This window comes from Stegostoma tigrinum, chromosome 2 (assembly GCF_030684315.1).
Source record: "Stegostoma tigrinum isolate sSteTig4 chromosome 2, sSteTig4.hap1, whole genome shotgun sequence".
In the NCBI taxonomy this organism is placed as follows: domain Eukaryota; kingdom Metazoa; phylum Chordata; class Chondrichthyes; order Orectolobiformes; family Stegostomatidae; genus Stegostoma; species Stegostoma tigrinum.
Window position 1 is genome coordinate 61,232,924 of NC_081355.1, and position 17,925 is coordinate 61,250,848.

Here is a 17,925-nt window from a genome sequence, read left to right on the forward strand (position 1 = left end):
GTCCAATGTATATAATGCCTACTTTCTAAACTTGCATTTTAGACATTGTAGTAAATCATTCAGTTTAATTATGCCCAGTTGGCGTACTTACAGCAGGATGCCCAGGGCAGTAGCTGTAACTAGCATGGGATTGATAGTGAATGTTAGCCCTGGGGTAGGTGTAATTGTTCCAGGCAGACTGGTTGTTGTTCCACTGTGGGGTAAAGCCAGGGCTCATGGTGACCCTTGCCTTACTGTTCTGGTATGTTCTCACTGCAGGACCTGGCTGTTAGGAAAAATTAAAAGACAACTGTAAATAGGATTGTATGTAGCAAATATAAGACATGATTTGGTATTTTTTTATGATCAAATAAATAGTAACCTCAGAAATTAACCCTTTTGAATTATGAGGTTTTAATATATTTCCACTTTAGCGTGCAATTTATTCACAAAATGTTTTAAATTTTCAAGCATTTTTTATTGTGAAAATATAACATCAGAAACCAATGGACACTGATCCTGGTAGAAAATAAGCTATGATGGTGATAAGTGCTCAGCCACTTCTTATAAGCTTTGGGCATGTTGTCAGCCTTTGATCTATTTGTTTGTCAAATATTTTGTTCTCTTGTCCTTGTTTTAAGTTCTTCTCTCCCTTTTGCCTTGATTTTGAAACTTTATTATGATGCTTTCAAAGTGTTTTACCACGCAAGCTGACTCAAAATATTTGCTCAAGGTCTCTGCTTTCTTTCTTGTTTCTCATTATTAATTCTAATGATGGGCTGAATGGTCTTCTTCCACGCTGTATGGTTCTATACTTATGAAGTCTCTCACTGAGCTGTTGAACATTGCAATACATATTTATTGATTTCTATAAACAGCACAATGAAAAGGATGGAAGGACAGCAGCAATAGAAATGTTACATTGTGTTCATGTTTTTATTCACAAAGAAATACCTTGGAGCACTTTGCAGGTACAAATGAGGATGAAATGAAAAAGGAGGCTTCGTAGGCAGATCAAGAGAAAACACAATTGCAGAGAAAGCAGAGAGCAAAAACTGAGATGTTGAGACAGTTCCAATGGGCAGATATAGAGAGGTTGAAGAAACAGCTGCCAAATGAGGGAAATGGAGCCCATGAAACAACACAGAAAGCGTGAAGGAGCAGTCAGCCATCAGAGAGCGTGAACTTAGGTCAAAGATAGGCTGGCATGAAATTATCATGAATGTCAGAGCAACAGGAAGGATCATAAAGTTAACTGAAAGCTGGCAAATATTGGCGTGATTGAGGGTGTCCCCATGTTTTACAGGTAAAGACACAAGCTGCATTGTCCGTTAAATAAAACATTGTCTACAAATAAAAAACAAGAACTTGAGCAGGTTAAATCCTGCGTGTCAGATTAAAACTGAGAAAATCAAAAATCTCATGTCATGATTTTCACACTTTCTCACAATTTGTACTTCTAATTCTAATCCAAGAAAATAAAGCTTTTAAACTCCCCAGTATCTCCCGGCTTCAGCATTCTCAACACATGCATGAAGGATAAAAGTGGGCAAACAATTTCCTGCGCATGTTAAATTTCCTGTAGCTGCTGATTAAGAATTCAGGCTGTCGTAAATTTCCTCAGCATATTCTGTCAGGCTTCTTGCTGAAGAATAAAATGTTTGTACGATTTTGGAAGCTGCAGGAATTTTCTGGGCCAAAGCCTAAAAATCCACCAAATCCTGAAGTCGCACTCAGACAGTGGCAAACAGGAAGCATTTCTGCTGACCCCAGAAGTGCTGTGAATCAACAAAGTGTAAACTCCAGTTGCATTTAGACACAAATATAATGAACAGAAGCTTTTGTTGCCCTATATATGAAATGAGTGCAATTAGCTTTACAGTACATTTCATCAGAAACCAACATTTGGCCTGTGAAGCTTGACTTTTAATAACATTGAGAAATATAAATCATTGTTCTGATTTGATCATGTTAGTTACAGATTAGATTTTGGCCTAATTAGTACCACTTCAATCCACTCATTTTAAGTGTCTACCTACAAGGTACAGAGCCACCACATTTTCAACAGCTGCTTCAGATGAAAGGGATCAATTTCCTTCACCCAAGCACTGATTCAGCTCTTGGCGTTTTTTGGGGACAATTAAGTGAGAAAACTATTTGCCAATCAAAGACAGTAAGAACTCCAGCTCCATACGGTGTTATTACCATAACATAGTGTGGAGCTGGAGGAACGCAGCAGGCCAGGCAGCATCAGAAGAGCAGGAGAGTTGACATTTCGGGTCAAGACCCTCCTTCAGAAAGCCTTTTCCTACACTGTATGTTGCTAATATGCATTTCAAAGGCTAACCTTGAACCTAAAGCTGCACTCATATTGTAGGAACCCAGCAACACCCACATTGATTCCACCTCTGCATAATTTTACTCACCAACAATCCAATTTAAAAATTTGGAAAAACATGACCCACAACTTCAAAGAAATTGGTGCAATCCCCCAAAACTGACCGATTAAAAACAGCTTAGTGATACTTGAAGAGTTAGATTGAAAGAACTGTGGGATTGGGCTTTCGCAATTACATTTGTTTTATAAAATCATTCATGGGATGAGGGCATCACTAAATGGGCATTTACAGCTCATCCCCAATTGCCCAGAGAACAGTTAGGAGTTGAACACATTGCTGTGGGACTGGAGTCACATGTAGGCCAGACCAGGTGAGGATGGCAGTTTTTTCCCCTCAAGGGCATAGTGAACCAAATGGGTTTTTACAACAATCAGTGACAGATTCATGGTCACCATGAGACTCTTAATTCCAAAGTTTTTATTGAATTCGAATTGTACCATCTGAGTCCAGCCATTTTGAGCTAGTGTCCACAATGACTAAGAACATTGAGTCCATGACAGGATCTGCACAGTCGTCACATAACCGAGTCTAGGATTTACTTGGCCTTTCCCACAAATGTGGGGGAGGTGCTGGTGGTAATTTTCTCCTTGTCAGCACTCTGGGCTCTCCCTATCAATACAGCTATGTCAACATCCAATCCTGGCCAGCAGACATAACTTCTTGCCAACACCTTCATTTTAGAAACCCCTCTGCTGGGTGTCCCTAGCAGTGTTCAGCCAGTGTCCGGCAGCAACCTCTCCTCGGGTCAATCACTCTTGCTCCCCATAATAAGATGCCATCCCCTACTATGATCTCGTCTGTCTGGGTCCAAATTGGTTTCAATTCTGGTTGTGACAGCCCTTTAGTTTCCCCCACCAACACCAGCTGTTTCCATTTCGCCAGGACCAGATCTTTCCCCGTCCAAACTCTGATATTGTTAGCTATGACCAGAAGGATGTCTAGAAAGTTTAAAACTATTACAAATTCTTCCAGTGGCTGTACCACTGGTGGTATATGTGCCAGTGGGGGATGGCTCGAGGCATCCGCATTTGCTACTTGGCCTCTCGGACAGTATTCCAACTTTCACTTATATGTGATAACAAGGTGTAGAGCTGGATGAACACAGCAGGCCGAGCTGCATCAGAGGGGCGGGAAGGCTGACGTTTTGGGTGTAGGCCCAACTTCACTTAATACTAGAGCCCACCACTGAGGTTGGCCTGAATTTGTCTTGATTTGATTTGATTTATTCTTGTCACATATACCTAAGTAAAGTGAAATGTTTTGTTTTGCTTGCAGCACAGGCAGAATATAACATACAAGGAAAAATAGGTCATAGGGTGTCTAGACAGAGCCAGGCAAGTAAGGTTGTGGCTGCACAGGAGGTACGCAAAAGCAAGATCAACATTAGATTCAAAATTAGAGAGGTCCATTCAGCTGTCTGATAACAGCAGGGGTAGGGGGGGTGGTTGTGGGTGGCAATGCCTTGGCTTCTAAATAGACGTAGCTGGGGGTTATGGTCTGTTACTTTTACAAATTTATACCCTTATGGGTATTAGTTGAACTTCCTGCTTTCAAATATGACCGCCAAACCTTCCTTCTCTATCTAGGCATATTTATGCTCTGGATTAGCCAAAGTCCTGGATGCATATGCTACTGGGAGTTTCTCCTTTCCATTAGGCCATCAATGCCATACAGATACAGTGCATGTCAATACCAGATCTCACTTGGGATCATAGTGTGCCAACAGCAGACATTCTCCGTGCTAACATGGAATTCATTTTCTTTTCAGGCATCAAAGCCCACAGGATGCAACAACTCAGAGATATACATGGTCCACTGGAACCTCTCTCTCCTCTCCTTCCCTCCGACTCTATCCACTGTCCCAACCCCACCTCCTGGCAGATATTCACCATTCTTCCTAACCTTTCGCTCTCCGATGCTGAACGTTCAGCAAAGGCCTCAGATTTATTCCTCTGTGTTCCCAACTTAATGAATTTCGGGCACAACATGACATCAAACTCTTCTGCTGCCTTCACCTCAGTGCTCATTTCTTTGGACAAGAGTCCTCTTCCCGTCCCACAGACCCCTTCGCCCAGTTTCAACACTCTCACTTCACCTGAATCTCTCCCTCTGGCCTTTTACCTGAACTCAAACTGTTCATTGAGAACTGACAACCTGATATTTGCCATCTCCATTTCTCTGCCACCCTCACCAAATCTAACCCATCTCCCTCTGAACTGACTGCACTCCGTGCACTCAGATCTAACCCTAACTTTGTTATTAAGCCTGCCGATAAGGGTGGTGCTGTTGTAATCTGGCACACTGATCTCGACACTGCACAGGCTGAGTGCCAGCTCTCAGATACCACTCCCCTCCCACCACCTTTCCCTGGACCATGATCCCACCATGACACATCAGGCCATTGAATCTGCGATGGTAACTGATCTCATTCTATCTGGTAACCTCCCCCAGTCCCACTGTCTCCAAGCTGATAGTCCCCCAGCCTCACACAGCTCGTTTCCAACTCTTTCCAAAAATCCACAAACAGGGCTCTCTGAGCAGACCCGCTGTTTCAGCCTGCTCCTGCCCAACAGAACTCATCTCTTCCTATCTTGACTCAGTTCTCCCTCCCCTAGTCCAGTCCCTGCCTACATACATCCATGATTCCTCCGACATTTTGCACCATTTTCAAAACTACCAGTTTGCAGGTTCCAACTGCCTTGTCCTTACCATGGGCATGCAATCCCTTTACACGCCCATTCCCTACTAGGACCAGCTTAGGGCTATTCGGCTCTTCCTGAGCAAAGGTCTGAACCGTCCCCGCCACCCGCCACCCGCCACCCACCACCCTCTTCCGCTTGGCCCAGCTTGTCCACAAAAAATAGGGCGGGTCACCGGGCCCGAAATGTTAACTCTGATTTTTTTCTTCACAGATGCTGCCAGACTTGCTGAGCAATTCTAGCAACTTCTGTTTTTGATCTCGAAGGTCCACCTGGCTGACCTTGTTACAATCACTACACTTACGGCAGGGTTTCAAACCTGCTCGCCTTCTTTCATCTCTTGAGTTTCCCAAGTACTCTGAGATCTAGATGATGTAATTTAACAATAGACTGACTTATAATGAAGACCATGGCTTAGTGCTTACATTTAAAAGTGGAAGCTGCCTCCTGCAAAACAATTAGTTGCCAAGCCATCACTCTGTTTCTGTTAAACCTAGAGTGGGCAAGACCAAATGAAATGACCCAAACCTGCACATCTTTGGAAGTTTAAGGCCCTGGCTCTGGGAATTTTGACATCATCACTGAAATAAAATGATGGAGCCAAATTTTGAAGGGTCCCGCTCAAATCCATCATTTATTCTTATTGATGTTACTAAACCCTTTGTGCATTTAAAATATTTTCTCACACATGAAATGAGAAATTACTTTTGGGCAATGGACTGGGAGCATCCCTAACACTTGCTCAGTTCTCTTTTGTAGATGGCTACTTGCTGTTTCCATTTTTTTGGCTATTCCCTGGTTCTTTCAAACCACATGCCTACGTGCCTTCAGGCAACCTGAGCTGGCACTGAAGGGGATAAAGCACTGCTCAGCCCACTTCCTAAAGGACATGGCCTCACTCTTGTTTCGATTTAACTTGGCTTCAAATGCTGATTGGTTTGCACACTGACAGCGGATCCAATTAAAAAGTGGTGATGCCCAGCCATATACAAGGTATCTTTAACCTTAATGCCTCACTGTGTGGGATAGCCACCTCTCTAATGGCCAAATCCTCCCTGATGGAATTGCCAAATGTGTCCACAAAGCACACGGTCATGACAGAGGAGACAGGGCAGTCCAACCTTAATCCAGGATAAATTAATTCACAATGTGTTGCTGATGTTTGTTTAGAACATCTGTACTCAATTGTGGATTTTCTGCCAAACCCTGCTCTGGCGAGAAGCCTCTGTCATGTAGGTGTGCAACATTCTGTCAAAGGGCTTCTCTTGTTAATAAGGCAGGTTTCCAACTTCCCGAGGCCCACGTGTAGATGATCATAACTGAGCAGTGCGGGGGTCTCAGAGATCTTCCTGTCAGGCAAACACAGGTCTGGTCAGAGTGAATCGCCAACTACACAGCAGACTTGACGCAATTAGTAATGACCCTTCACCTTATGCCTGTAGATGAGGGTGAAGATGTCTTTCTCATGGAATCAAACATGCTATTGCACAGAAGTGCACTCCTGTGCACCTTCAGCAGGTCCTGCCTGATCAAGTCCCACACACGAACATAGCTCAACCAAGTCAATCTGACCAACTGCTCTCATTATTTGAGGTTTTCAATCTATTATACTGTCACCCTTTCAAAGTTACTGAGCGTGACTGGGCAGTACAGCTCGTCGACAAACAGGCCAACTCTGTATCGTTCGCCATAGTAATATGCTAAAGTAATTGCCTAATTATTGAGATCTTGGTGTCATTCATCACCGTTCCAACTGTAGAAACAGTCTCTGAGAAATTATTTGAAGGGTATCTTCCATATTTACAGGGAAATGCCCTAAAATGTATCTACAATGCAGTTTTAGTTTGACAAATGACTGCATAGAATTGACTTAAGCCGAACCTGCACGGCTAGAAATGGCTTTTACACAACACATTCAAAGTTCATTCAAACTATCTAGCCTTGAACGTTCCCAGATCATTTTGTCATAAAAAAAATTCCAAGCAAAAGGCCATTTTGAAATGAAAGCAACTAAAGGTCTACGTAATAATGATCGGAGAAAGACTCATGTTTGTACTGCAGACATTTCTGACTAATAGGGCCATTATTCCAAGCTCAGGCTTTGAGTGGAACAGCTAATTGGACATAAATATGTCACTTCTCCCCACTTGCAAAAGAAAAATCTCTTCAGAAATGCAAAATAGCTAGAGAAAGGGTTTCAAAAGTCCGAAATTGATACGTGTCTTGCTTTGGGCAAAGCCAGGCCTCACTTATGGTTGAGTGACAAGAGTTGGCATCCTGATTATTTTTTATCAATTGGCTCAGAGATGTTTTAATACACTTTTAGGGCAGGTGGGATTGAACCCATTCTGGCCCAGAGGTAGGGCCACATCATGATCAATCGTGCGTCGTGAGGCCTTCATTCAAAACAAAACAGAGGATGAGCACTTGCATCCGGGATGGAAACAGACTGACACAGTCACACCTCCCATAAAGGAAAAGTGGTGTAGGCTTTGAACAAAAAAAATCACGACCGTCTGGACAAATACCTATAGCTTAAGTTGATCAGCGAGTTTTGAGAAGATTTGTAGCTCAGGTTGAGGTTCTGGATATGAGTTTGCTTGCTGAGCTGGAAGGTTCGTTTTCAGACGTTTCGTCACCATTCTAGGTAACATCATCAGTGAGCCTCCGACGAAGCGCTGGTGTTATGTACCGCTTTCTACTTATCTGTTTAGGTTTTTCCTTGGGTTGGTGATGTCATTTCCTTCACCAACTGATGATGTTACCTAGAATGGTGGCGAAACGTCTGAAAACCAAGCTTCCAGCTCAGCGAACAAACTCACATCCAGAACATTAAGTTGATTATCAAAACTGACAAGCAATGTACAGTTTAACCCGAATACCACCTTATCAACTGTAAAGATCTCACATTCTGATCTTTGCTGGAATCACCACTGCTAATTTATTGCGAGTCAATGGATTGCCATCATAACTTCAGCAGCTTGTGTTTTCTTTCAAAGCAAACCTATCCAATGACGATTTGCAATTCAGACCCTGTGAGGCCCATAGAGGCTGAAACTGTCATAACATTTAAAAAACATTTAGATGTGCACTTGCGATGCCAAGTCGCACAAGGCTATGGGCCAAGTGCTGGAAATATGGGATTAGAACAGTTAAATGGTTGACTTTGACTGGCACAGACTGTTTGGATCGACGGGCCTTTTTCTTTGAAATGGATCTCTATGAACCTCTGATTCTAACTCCGGCCATTCACATCAATATCTGTGTCCGCAACTTTAGTTTTGTAATCAATAAACCAGCGCTATAGTTGCACGACCAATTATCTGATTCACAAGATAACAAGGTGTGGCGCTGGATGAACACAGCAGGCCAAGCAGCATCAGAGGAGCAGGAAGGCTGACATTTTGGGCTTGGACCCTTCTTCAGAAATGGGGGAGGGGGAAAGGGGTTCTGAAATACAGGGAGAGAGCGGGAGGCAGATAGAAGATGGATAGAGGAGACAATAGGTGGAGAGGAGACAGACAGTTCAAAGAGGTGGGGATGGAGCCAGTAAAGGTGAGTGTAGGTGGGGTGGAAGAGAGGAGATAGGTCAGTCCAGGGAGGACGGACAGGTCGGGCGGGGGGGATGAGGTTAGTAGGTAGGAAATGGGTCTGGGCTTGAGATGGGAGGAGGGGATAGGTGGGAGGAAGGACAGGTTAGGGAGGCGGGGATGAGCTGGGCTGGTTTTGGGATGCGGTAGGGGCTTACTTGACTTATGAGGTGCTGTCAGACAGGCTTAGGGGCTAAAACGTTGTTTGCTGAAAAAAACCTGCTGGTTAGCATGCATTTAATGTTCAGGCATTCCCTGCCAGGCAGAAGGCCCATTTTAGTCAGAATGTGTACGACTTTGTGTAAATTTTTCATGATGAATTGGTTAAATCAGAAGTAGGAACCGAATTAAACAGCTGTACAATAGCGTAAGAGAACTGATTACAGATCAATTCCTTCATTGACATTCTTGAGCTTTCTACCTCACACCTTGAAGCTAAAGCATCATTATCTAATGCTCTGCTTAAAATTATATTTATAAACTGATACAATGTAACTGCAAATTACATTAATAATCCAGACCTTTCGCACAGCAGAATCTCACAGTACCTGTAATCAGTGGTAGTCTGACCAATCGATTTTGGCGAGAATAGGACAAATCAAAATCATCCAAGACCTACCAGGAAGCAATGTGCTATATTTGATTGATATAATTGTGGTTTTGAATTCCTTTCTCAGATTTAATTCACTTTGTCTGTGATCCACCTCCCTGAGAGTAATACCATCTTATATTTAACCCTTTACTTAAGATACTCCTTTTACCAACATATTTGACCAAACTTTTGGTCACCTGTCCTCATAACATCTACATTGTATGGTGTCAAATTCTGTTTGACAATGCTCGCATTCAGCTCTCTGACAGGTTTTATCACATTGAGACTTCTTTACAAGTACGAGTCGGTACTCTTGAACCTTGTTATTGATATACTGGCTTGTAAATAAACAACACAAGCAGTACTCTTACACTTCGAGGAGTATGTAAGTTGAAGGACTGCGATCACAAACCATTGGAGCGTGTTTGAGATGCACTCTTCCAGCCCCAGAACAATGTGACCAGTGAGGAGTCTGTTGAGGGAATATGGTGAGATCAGAAACATGAGGTTTCCAGCATGGAGAAACAAAGTCAGATTGTCCAACCAAGGTTTGAACAGCAAGATGAGAACCTCTCTTGTGAGCGGTGACAGGCCCATTTGCACACATTTACATCTTAGTAGCAATCTAATCTCATCTCATTTGTATGAAATCTCCCTTTCGTCCATGCATAGACAGAACCTAGATGCTGGTAAATCTCAACATGAAAGTGCAGAAAGGTACAGGCTTTAAAACAGCACAGAACTACAAACACAGCAGAATTTATCCATAGAGAAGGCATCCATTCTGTCACCAATGTTTATAGGGATCACATTCTATGCACTGTACAATTTTTTTTGTGTTTCCCTCCCATTACATACACTGTGAAGGGCAGTGGCTGCTGGCAGCACTCAAATTGGTGCATAGCTAGACTATAAATATATCACTCGTGTTGGAAATCCTGCAAGGTCCTCACAGTGGTGAGTATTCCCACTGTTGGTGAATACATGATAATGTGAGCTTGGCACCATAGAGATGTAGAGTATACAGAATGAGGCAAGCAGCAAGAATTGTGTGAAAACTCAGGAGAGCTCGCAGAGGGAAAGTCTCCATGAAGCTCCCTGGAACTGACACTTACCTATTTTTTGGTAAAGTTGAGTGCTTCTTCTCCAGTGTAGAGCAAGACTGAATTGACCAAAGTGAGACACAAGCCATTGTGGATCATGTTTAAGCTTTGTTTTATCTCTAAGTTAGAAGTTCATGTTTAAGGGAGCCGACGTGCATTGTAAAAAGCTTTCTGAGCATATTAACTGATTTTTATTGGAAATCCCATGAAAAGGAAGAATGTTAAAGATTTAAACAAATCTACTTCTACTAGTGAGTTTGAGATGTGGCAGCAGAAAGATGATCTGAAAACAATGCAAAGGATGAGGACAACTGCTCATTCAACAGCATGTTGTAAATCCTCAGCCTGTAGAAGTGCAAGGATAGCAGATGTACAGAAAGACCATCCATCTGCAACACAGCAGTTCAAGAAGGCAGCTTATCATCACCTTCTTCAGTTAGGGATGGACAGTAAGTCTGGCCCAGCCAATAGTACCCACATCCCACAAATACTTTTAAAAATGCTTTAGTTGTCTGATATCCTTTATGTAAGGTGTTATGAGCAGGAGTGGAAGGATGTATGGGCTCCCATCTTTTTATCCAACTCACTGGGTTGCAACAAACATTTGATTTATTTCTAGCATGCAGCTACATTATTCCTCAATTGAAACATGGAACTTGTCAGAACTATGAAGACAATGACAAGGTTTTCTCACGTGGGAGCTGGCTAGCTGCTCGTACCTCTAACCTGCCTCTGTCAAAACAAGAACTGAGACGATTAGAGGTGGATCGGGTTTGGGTTAGAAACTTTGGAAGCCACATTTGTTCAAGCTCTAATTCTATCTTAAATAACTTTTTCTAAAAGGTTCCCCAGCACTGAAGTTAAACTGACTGAACTGTCATTGCTTGGCTTATTCTTACATCTTCTTTTGAACAAGGATGCAATGTCTGGAGTTCTCCAGTCCTCTAACACCATCCCTGACTCTAAGGAAGACTGAAGAATCATGGGCAGAGCCTTTACAGTTTCCATTTTCACTTTCATAGAGTTACAGAATCATTAAGCATGGAAACACTGTTGGTCCAACTTGTCCATGCTGATCATGTGTCTTAAACTGAACTAGGTTTTTTTCCTTGTATGCGCAGTAAGTACTGATTGCTTACCCAATATCTCCCCCTTACCAGTTCTGCACCCTTCAGTGACTAAATGTACTCCTCTGTCACCATGATGGGTAACATCTGTTTTCTTGGTAAAAACAGATGCAGCACATTCACTTAATGCTCCAGCACTGATTACTGCTCCCATATGGATGGCCCCTTTTTGATCCTTAAATGGTCGTGTTGCTCCTTTGATCACTATTACTATTTATGTGCCTATGGAAATTTTGGCATTCCTCATTATGAAGTCACCACAAAACACAATAAAACATCACTGACAGCCCAGAATCCATTATACTGTTGAAACACCCGAGTCCAAGTGAATGCATTTCTTGATTGACTACTCTAGCTGTCTGACCTTATTGTCAGTTCTGCAATGTGTAATGAACTGGGTAGTTTTCATATTATAGATTCTGGAAAGAGCTAATTCCTTTTCAACTGGACACACGGAGGTTACATGGAGGCTTGAGAAAAGGCTGCCATCAGTCACCTTCATTTACGCAATGCTGTCAAGCTCTTAGAAGAGTCAATGTGGATTTCAGACAGACATAATAAAATAAGTGAAGACCTTCTAGGTATTATACACAAGCAATCAATTCCCAGTGGGTATTATGGGAACATAATTTACCAGAGTTAACACAGTTGCCATCTTACATTTTAACCTGACATTTTAAGGCACGCTGCTAGCCACCATTTTAAAATAGGCAACAAGAGAATACTGATATAACAGCATCCAGAGAGAGAGAGAGCATGTCAACAGGGAGAGGAGAGAAAGGCAAGCCAGCTAAGGCCTGCTCTCACGAACCAGGTTATCAGGGGCACAATTTTTAATGCCATCAGAGTGAATTAACGGAGCCCACAAATCCCTCAGGAAACTGATTGTCCAGCCCATCTGTAAGAGGAACTACTCAATGCAGCTAGTGAACTCTGACTTTAAGTTTATAACTCCTTCACTTTGAAAAGCAGTTTTCAAGTGAGAAACGGGCCTGCAAAATAGACAGAGCAAACTTAATTTCCTGTTAACGGGGTCTTTTATCCATACACACTTCTAAATTTTGTAACTATTGTATTTTATAACTGTATCACTTGTTTTCATATACTAGCTTCTGGTAAAAGCTGTGAAATACACTAAACTTTGATCTTGGTTAAATCTAAAGCTTGGATTTTACATGAAAACCATATTTCTAGTCCCAGCTAAGGCCAAGTCTATCTTATTAACCTAATCCTATTGTTTGGTCAAATAGTTTCGGAGATGTGTTGTCAATTAATAAAGCTCTGTGTAATGACATTGCAACCACCTCCAAAACTAACAGTGAACAAAAAGACTGAAGGCAATATTTTTAAGATGATAAAGGGAGAGGATGGTAAAAATATTTAGAAGAGTTCGAAAAAAAAAACAAATAAAATTTACAAGTGAGATACAAAAACAGGTGAGACAATAGAATAGAACACAACTTTAGCATTCATTGACTTAACCATTTTATTTAATAGCCCAAGGTTAATTTTGAAGTTGGCAAACTGCTTTGGATCATTCAGCAGCTGTATTTGTGATGTTTATCTTCAGTATTGAATAAAACTAGTCAGTCCAGTTGAAATTTGTTTGAACCAGCTGGCAATTGAAAGGTTTAAGAGTTACCCTACGATTACTTTATAAGTAATCTCAGAGGCAGCTGGAATCTGGCAGGAGACTGCCTCAAAATGCTGGCATGTCATTGTGAAATATTTATCTTCTTCAGTTGATCTTATTTCATCGCTAGCAATACAATTAGTTAGCAATTCACATGTTGCGGTATCAGTGTAAATCACTGGGAACTGAATACCATACTCATACGTCTTTATTTTTTCATGGAATGTGGACCAGCATTTATTGATAATTCCTAACTGTCCTTGAGAAGATGACTGTGAGCTGGCTTCTCAAATTGCTGTAGTCCTTGGGGATCGGGGGGCAGGGGGAGAGGTGGGGGGGAGAAAAGGAATGCCAGGATTTTGTCCCCACAGCTGTGAAGGAATGACAATATAATTCTAAGTCAGGATGGTATGTGTCTTGGAAGAAAAATAATGTTGGTGGTGTTCCTTTGTATCTGATGTCCCTGTCGTTGTTGGAGGGGGTTGTAGGTTTGGCAGGTGAGGTCAAAGGAGCTTTGGTGAGTTGCTGCAGTGCACCTTGTAGATAGCATACATCGTTGCTATTGTTCATTGGTAGTGAAGGAAGTGGATGTTAATAGATATGGTGCAAATCAAAGGGGTTGCTTTGTCCTGGATGATTGTTGAGTATTGTTGGAGCTGCTCCCATCCAGGCAAGGGGAGAGTACTCCATCACTTTTGCCTTGTGTATGGTGAACACACACTGGGGTGTCAACATGTTAATTACTCACCTTGGACTTCCTAGTTTCTGACTTGCTCTTGCAGCCACAGTATTTACATGGCCAGGCCAGTTCAGTTTCTGGTCAATGGTACCCCACATGATCTGGATAGAGTGGGTTTCTCTGATGGTATAATGCCATTGAATGTCAAGGGATGGTGGCTGAATTCTGTTTGGTTGGAAATGGTATTGCCTTGCATTTGTGTGTCACGCATGGTAATTCATGCATGGAAATTCGGCATATCTGTAAAGACTCTTAACAATTTTTATAGATGCACCATTGAAAGCATTCGATCCAGATGCATCATGGCTTGGTATGGCAACTACACTGCCCTAGAGTGCACAAAACTACAGAGAGTTGAGAACATATCCAAGTCGATTATGCAAGCCAACCTTCCAACCATTGACATCATCTATATTTCTCGCTACCTCGGAAAGATGGCCAACATAAACAAAGACTTCTCCCAGAGATAATGGGAACTGCAGATGCTGGAGATTCCAAGATAATAAAATGTGAGGCTGGATGAACACAGCAGGCCAAGCAGCATCTCAGGAGCACAAAAGCTGACGTTTCGGGCCTAGACCCTTCATCAGAGAGGGGGATGGGGGGAGGGAACTGGAATAAATAGGGAGAGAGGGGGAGGCGGACCGAAGATGGAGAGTAAAGAAGATAGGTGGAGAGAGTGTAGGTGGGGAGGTAGGGAGGGGATAGGTCAGTCCAGGGAAGGCGGACAGGTCAAGGAGGTGGGATGAGGTTAGTAGGTAGCTGGGGGTGCGGCTTGGGGTGGGAGGAAGGGATGGGTGAGAGGAAGAACAGGTTAGGGAGGCAGAGACAGGTTGGACTGGTGTTGGGATGCATTGGGTGGGGGGGAAGAGCTGGGCTGGTTGTGTGGTGCAGTGGGGGGAGGGGATGAACTGGGCTGGTTTAGGGATGCAGTGGGGGAAGGGGAGATTTTGAAACTGGTGAAGTCCACATTGATACCATATGGCTGCAGGGTTCCCAGGCGGAATATGAGTTGCTGTTCCTGCAACCTTCGGGTGGCATCATTGTGGCAGTGCAGGAGGCCCATGATGGACATGTCATCAAGAGAATGGGAGGGGGAGTGGAAATGGTTTGCGACTGGGAGGTGCAGTTGTTTGTTGCGAACTGAGCGGAGGTGTTCTGCAAAGCGGTCCCCAAGCCTCCGCTTGGTTTCCCCAATGTAGAGGAGGCCGCACCGGGTACAGTGGATGCAGTATACCACATTGGCAGATGTGCAGGTGAACCCTTCCCCCACTGCATCCCTAAACCAGCCCAGTTCATCCCCTCCCCCCACTGCACCACACAACCAGCCCAGCTCTTCCCCCCCACCCACTGCATCCCAAAACCAGTCCAACCTGTCTCTGCCTCCCTAACCTGTTCTTCCTCTCACCCATCCCTTCCTCCCACCCCAAGCCGCATCCCCAGCTACCTACTAACATCATCCCACCTCCTTGACTTGTCCGTCTTCCCTGGACTGACCTATCCCCTCCCTACCTCCCCACCTACACTCTCTCCACCTATCTTCTTTACTCTCCATCTTCGGTCCGCCTCCCCCTCTCTCCCTATTTATTCCAGTTCCCTCCCCCCATCCCCCTCTCTGATGAAGGGTCTAGGCCCGAAACGTCAGCTTTTGTGCTCCTGAGATGCTGCTTGGCCTGATGTGTTCATCCAGCCTCACATTTTATTATCAAAAACTTCTCCCACCCTGGTTATAACCTCTTCCAACCCTTTCCATTGGTCTTAAGATACAAAAGCTCAAACACACGTCCTAACAGTTTCAGGAACAGCTTCTTCCCTGCTGTTATTAGAGTTCTCAACTTTTACATCCAATGTTCATCTCACTCATTATGCACCTTCTCTGCAGCTGTAACATTGTATTCTTCAGTCTGCTATTACCCTAATGTACTTTGTATGGCATGATCTGCCTATTCTGCATGCAAAACAAAATTTTTCACTGTACCTGGGTACATGTGTCTATAATAAATCAAATCAAATCAAAAATTGCCACGTTTCAGCCCAAGCCTGGATATTGTCGGTGTCGGTATTTTGGGAGTTTTGAGCAATACAGAAGATTGTGCAAACATAATGCAGTTCAGAGAAGGTTTCCTAAACTGATACCGAAAAAGAGTGGTTGCCTTATGAGGAAAGATTAGACAGGCTAAGCCTGTGTCCTCTGGAGTTTAGAAGAGTCAGAGGTGACTTAATTGAAACATATAACATCCTGAGAGGTCTTTACTGGGTTGATGCCAGAAGGATACTTCTTCTTTTGGGATAATCGAAAACTAACTTAAAAATATGGCACACCCATATTAGACAGAGAAGAGAAAATATTTTTTTCTCTCAGAGGGTTGTAAATCTTTGGAAATCCCTTCCTCAAAAGACAGTATTTAAAAGAACCTTTTAAGTATTTTTAAGGCAGAGTTGCATAGATTTTTGATTACTAATGGGATGGAAGATTATTGGGGATATGTAGGAATGTAGAGTTGAGTTTAATTTCAGATCATCCACCATCGTATTGAATGGTGGAGCAGGTTTGATGGGCAGAGTGGCCTATGTTTGTTTTTTGTCCATATGTCTGTTTCATCGGCAAACGTCCCCACTTCTGACCTTATCAGAGGGTGAAGGTCAATAATGGGGCAGCTAAAATGGTCCTGCAATAATACAATAATACAATGATGCAATAATAATGAAATAACTCCTCCTGGACACCACCCCAAGGCCTCCTACCCTCCCTCGACCTCTTCATCTCTAACTGTCGTTGAGACATTGATCGCCTCAAACTCTCCACCCCACTCACCCACTCCAGCCTCTCCCCCACAGAACATGCAGCACTCCGCTCCCTTCGCTCCAATCCCGACCTCACCATAAAACCCGCTGATAAGGGAGGCGCAGTAGTAGTATGGCACACTGACCACTACATCACTGAGCCAGACGCCAACTCTCTGACCCCTCCTCCTATCGCCCCCTTGATCATGACCCACCCCGAGCACCAAACCATCATCTCCCAAAGCATCCACAACCTCATCACCTCAGGTGACCTCCACCCACAGCCTCTAACCTTATTGTTCCCCAACACCACACCACCCGCTTCTATCTCCTTCCCAAAATCCACAAGCCTGACTGCCCTCGTCAATCCATTGTCTCTGCCTACTCCTGCCCCCCCGAACTCATCTCCACCTATATGGACTCCATTTTCTCCCCCTTAGTCCAGGAACTCCCCACCTCCATCCCTTACGCCACCCATGCTCTCCACCTCCTCCAGAACTTCCAATTCCCCGGTCCCCAACACCTAATTTTTACAATGGACGTCCAGTCCCTATACACCTGCATTCCCCATGCAGATGGCCTAAAGGCCCTCCACTTCTTCCTATCTCGCAGGCCTGACCAGTCCCCCTCCAGTGACACCCTCAACTGCCTAGCCAAACTCATTCTCACCCTCAATAACTTCTCCTTCAATTCCTCCCCCTTCCTACAGACAAAGGGGGCGGCCGTGGGTACCTCTTTGTAAGATACGTCGAACAATCCCTCTTCCAAAGCTACGCTGGCCCTATCCTCCATCACTTCCTCCGTTACATTGATGACAGTTTTGATGCCGCCTCATGTTCCCACGAGGAGCTCGAACAGTTCATCCACTTCACTAACACCTTCCACCCCAACCTTAAGTTTACCTGGACCATCTGTGGCACCTCTCTCTCCTTCCTGGACCTCTCTGTCTCCATCTTTGGCATTCACCCGGAAACCAATATCCTTTTTAAGCCTACTGACTTCCACAACTACCTGGAATATTCCTCCTCTCACCCACCTTCCTGTATAAAGGCCAGCCCCTATTCCCAATTCCTTCGCCTCCACTGCATCTGCTCCTACAATGAGGCATTCCACTCCCGGACATCCCAGATGTCCTCTTTTTTCAAGGACCGCAACTTCCCCTCCACAGTGATCGAAAATGCCCTCGACTGTGTCTCCCGCATTTCCCGCAACTCATCCCTCACATTCACTATCCGCTATAACAACCAAAACAGGATCGCCCTCGTCCTCACGTACCACCC

The 17,925-nt window shown here is 43.8% G+C and overlaps 1 protein-coding gene across 3 annotated transcripts in view; it reads right to left on the reverse strand.

Annotated features, from left to right (window-relative positions):
• rbms3 (RNA binding motif, single stranded interacting protein) overlaps positions 1–17,925 on the reverse strand; it is a 1,261,622-nt gene that overhangs the window by 745,582 nt on the left and 498,115 nt on the right. For all 3 annotated transcript variants that reach the window (XM_048556972.2, XM_048556941.2, XM_048556951.2), the window contains exon 4: positions 92–265. In XM_048556972.2, the coding sequence (XP_048412929.1) occupies positions 92–265 (174 nt within the window). The remainder of the gene's footprint in view (positions 1–91; positions 266–17,925) is intronic.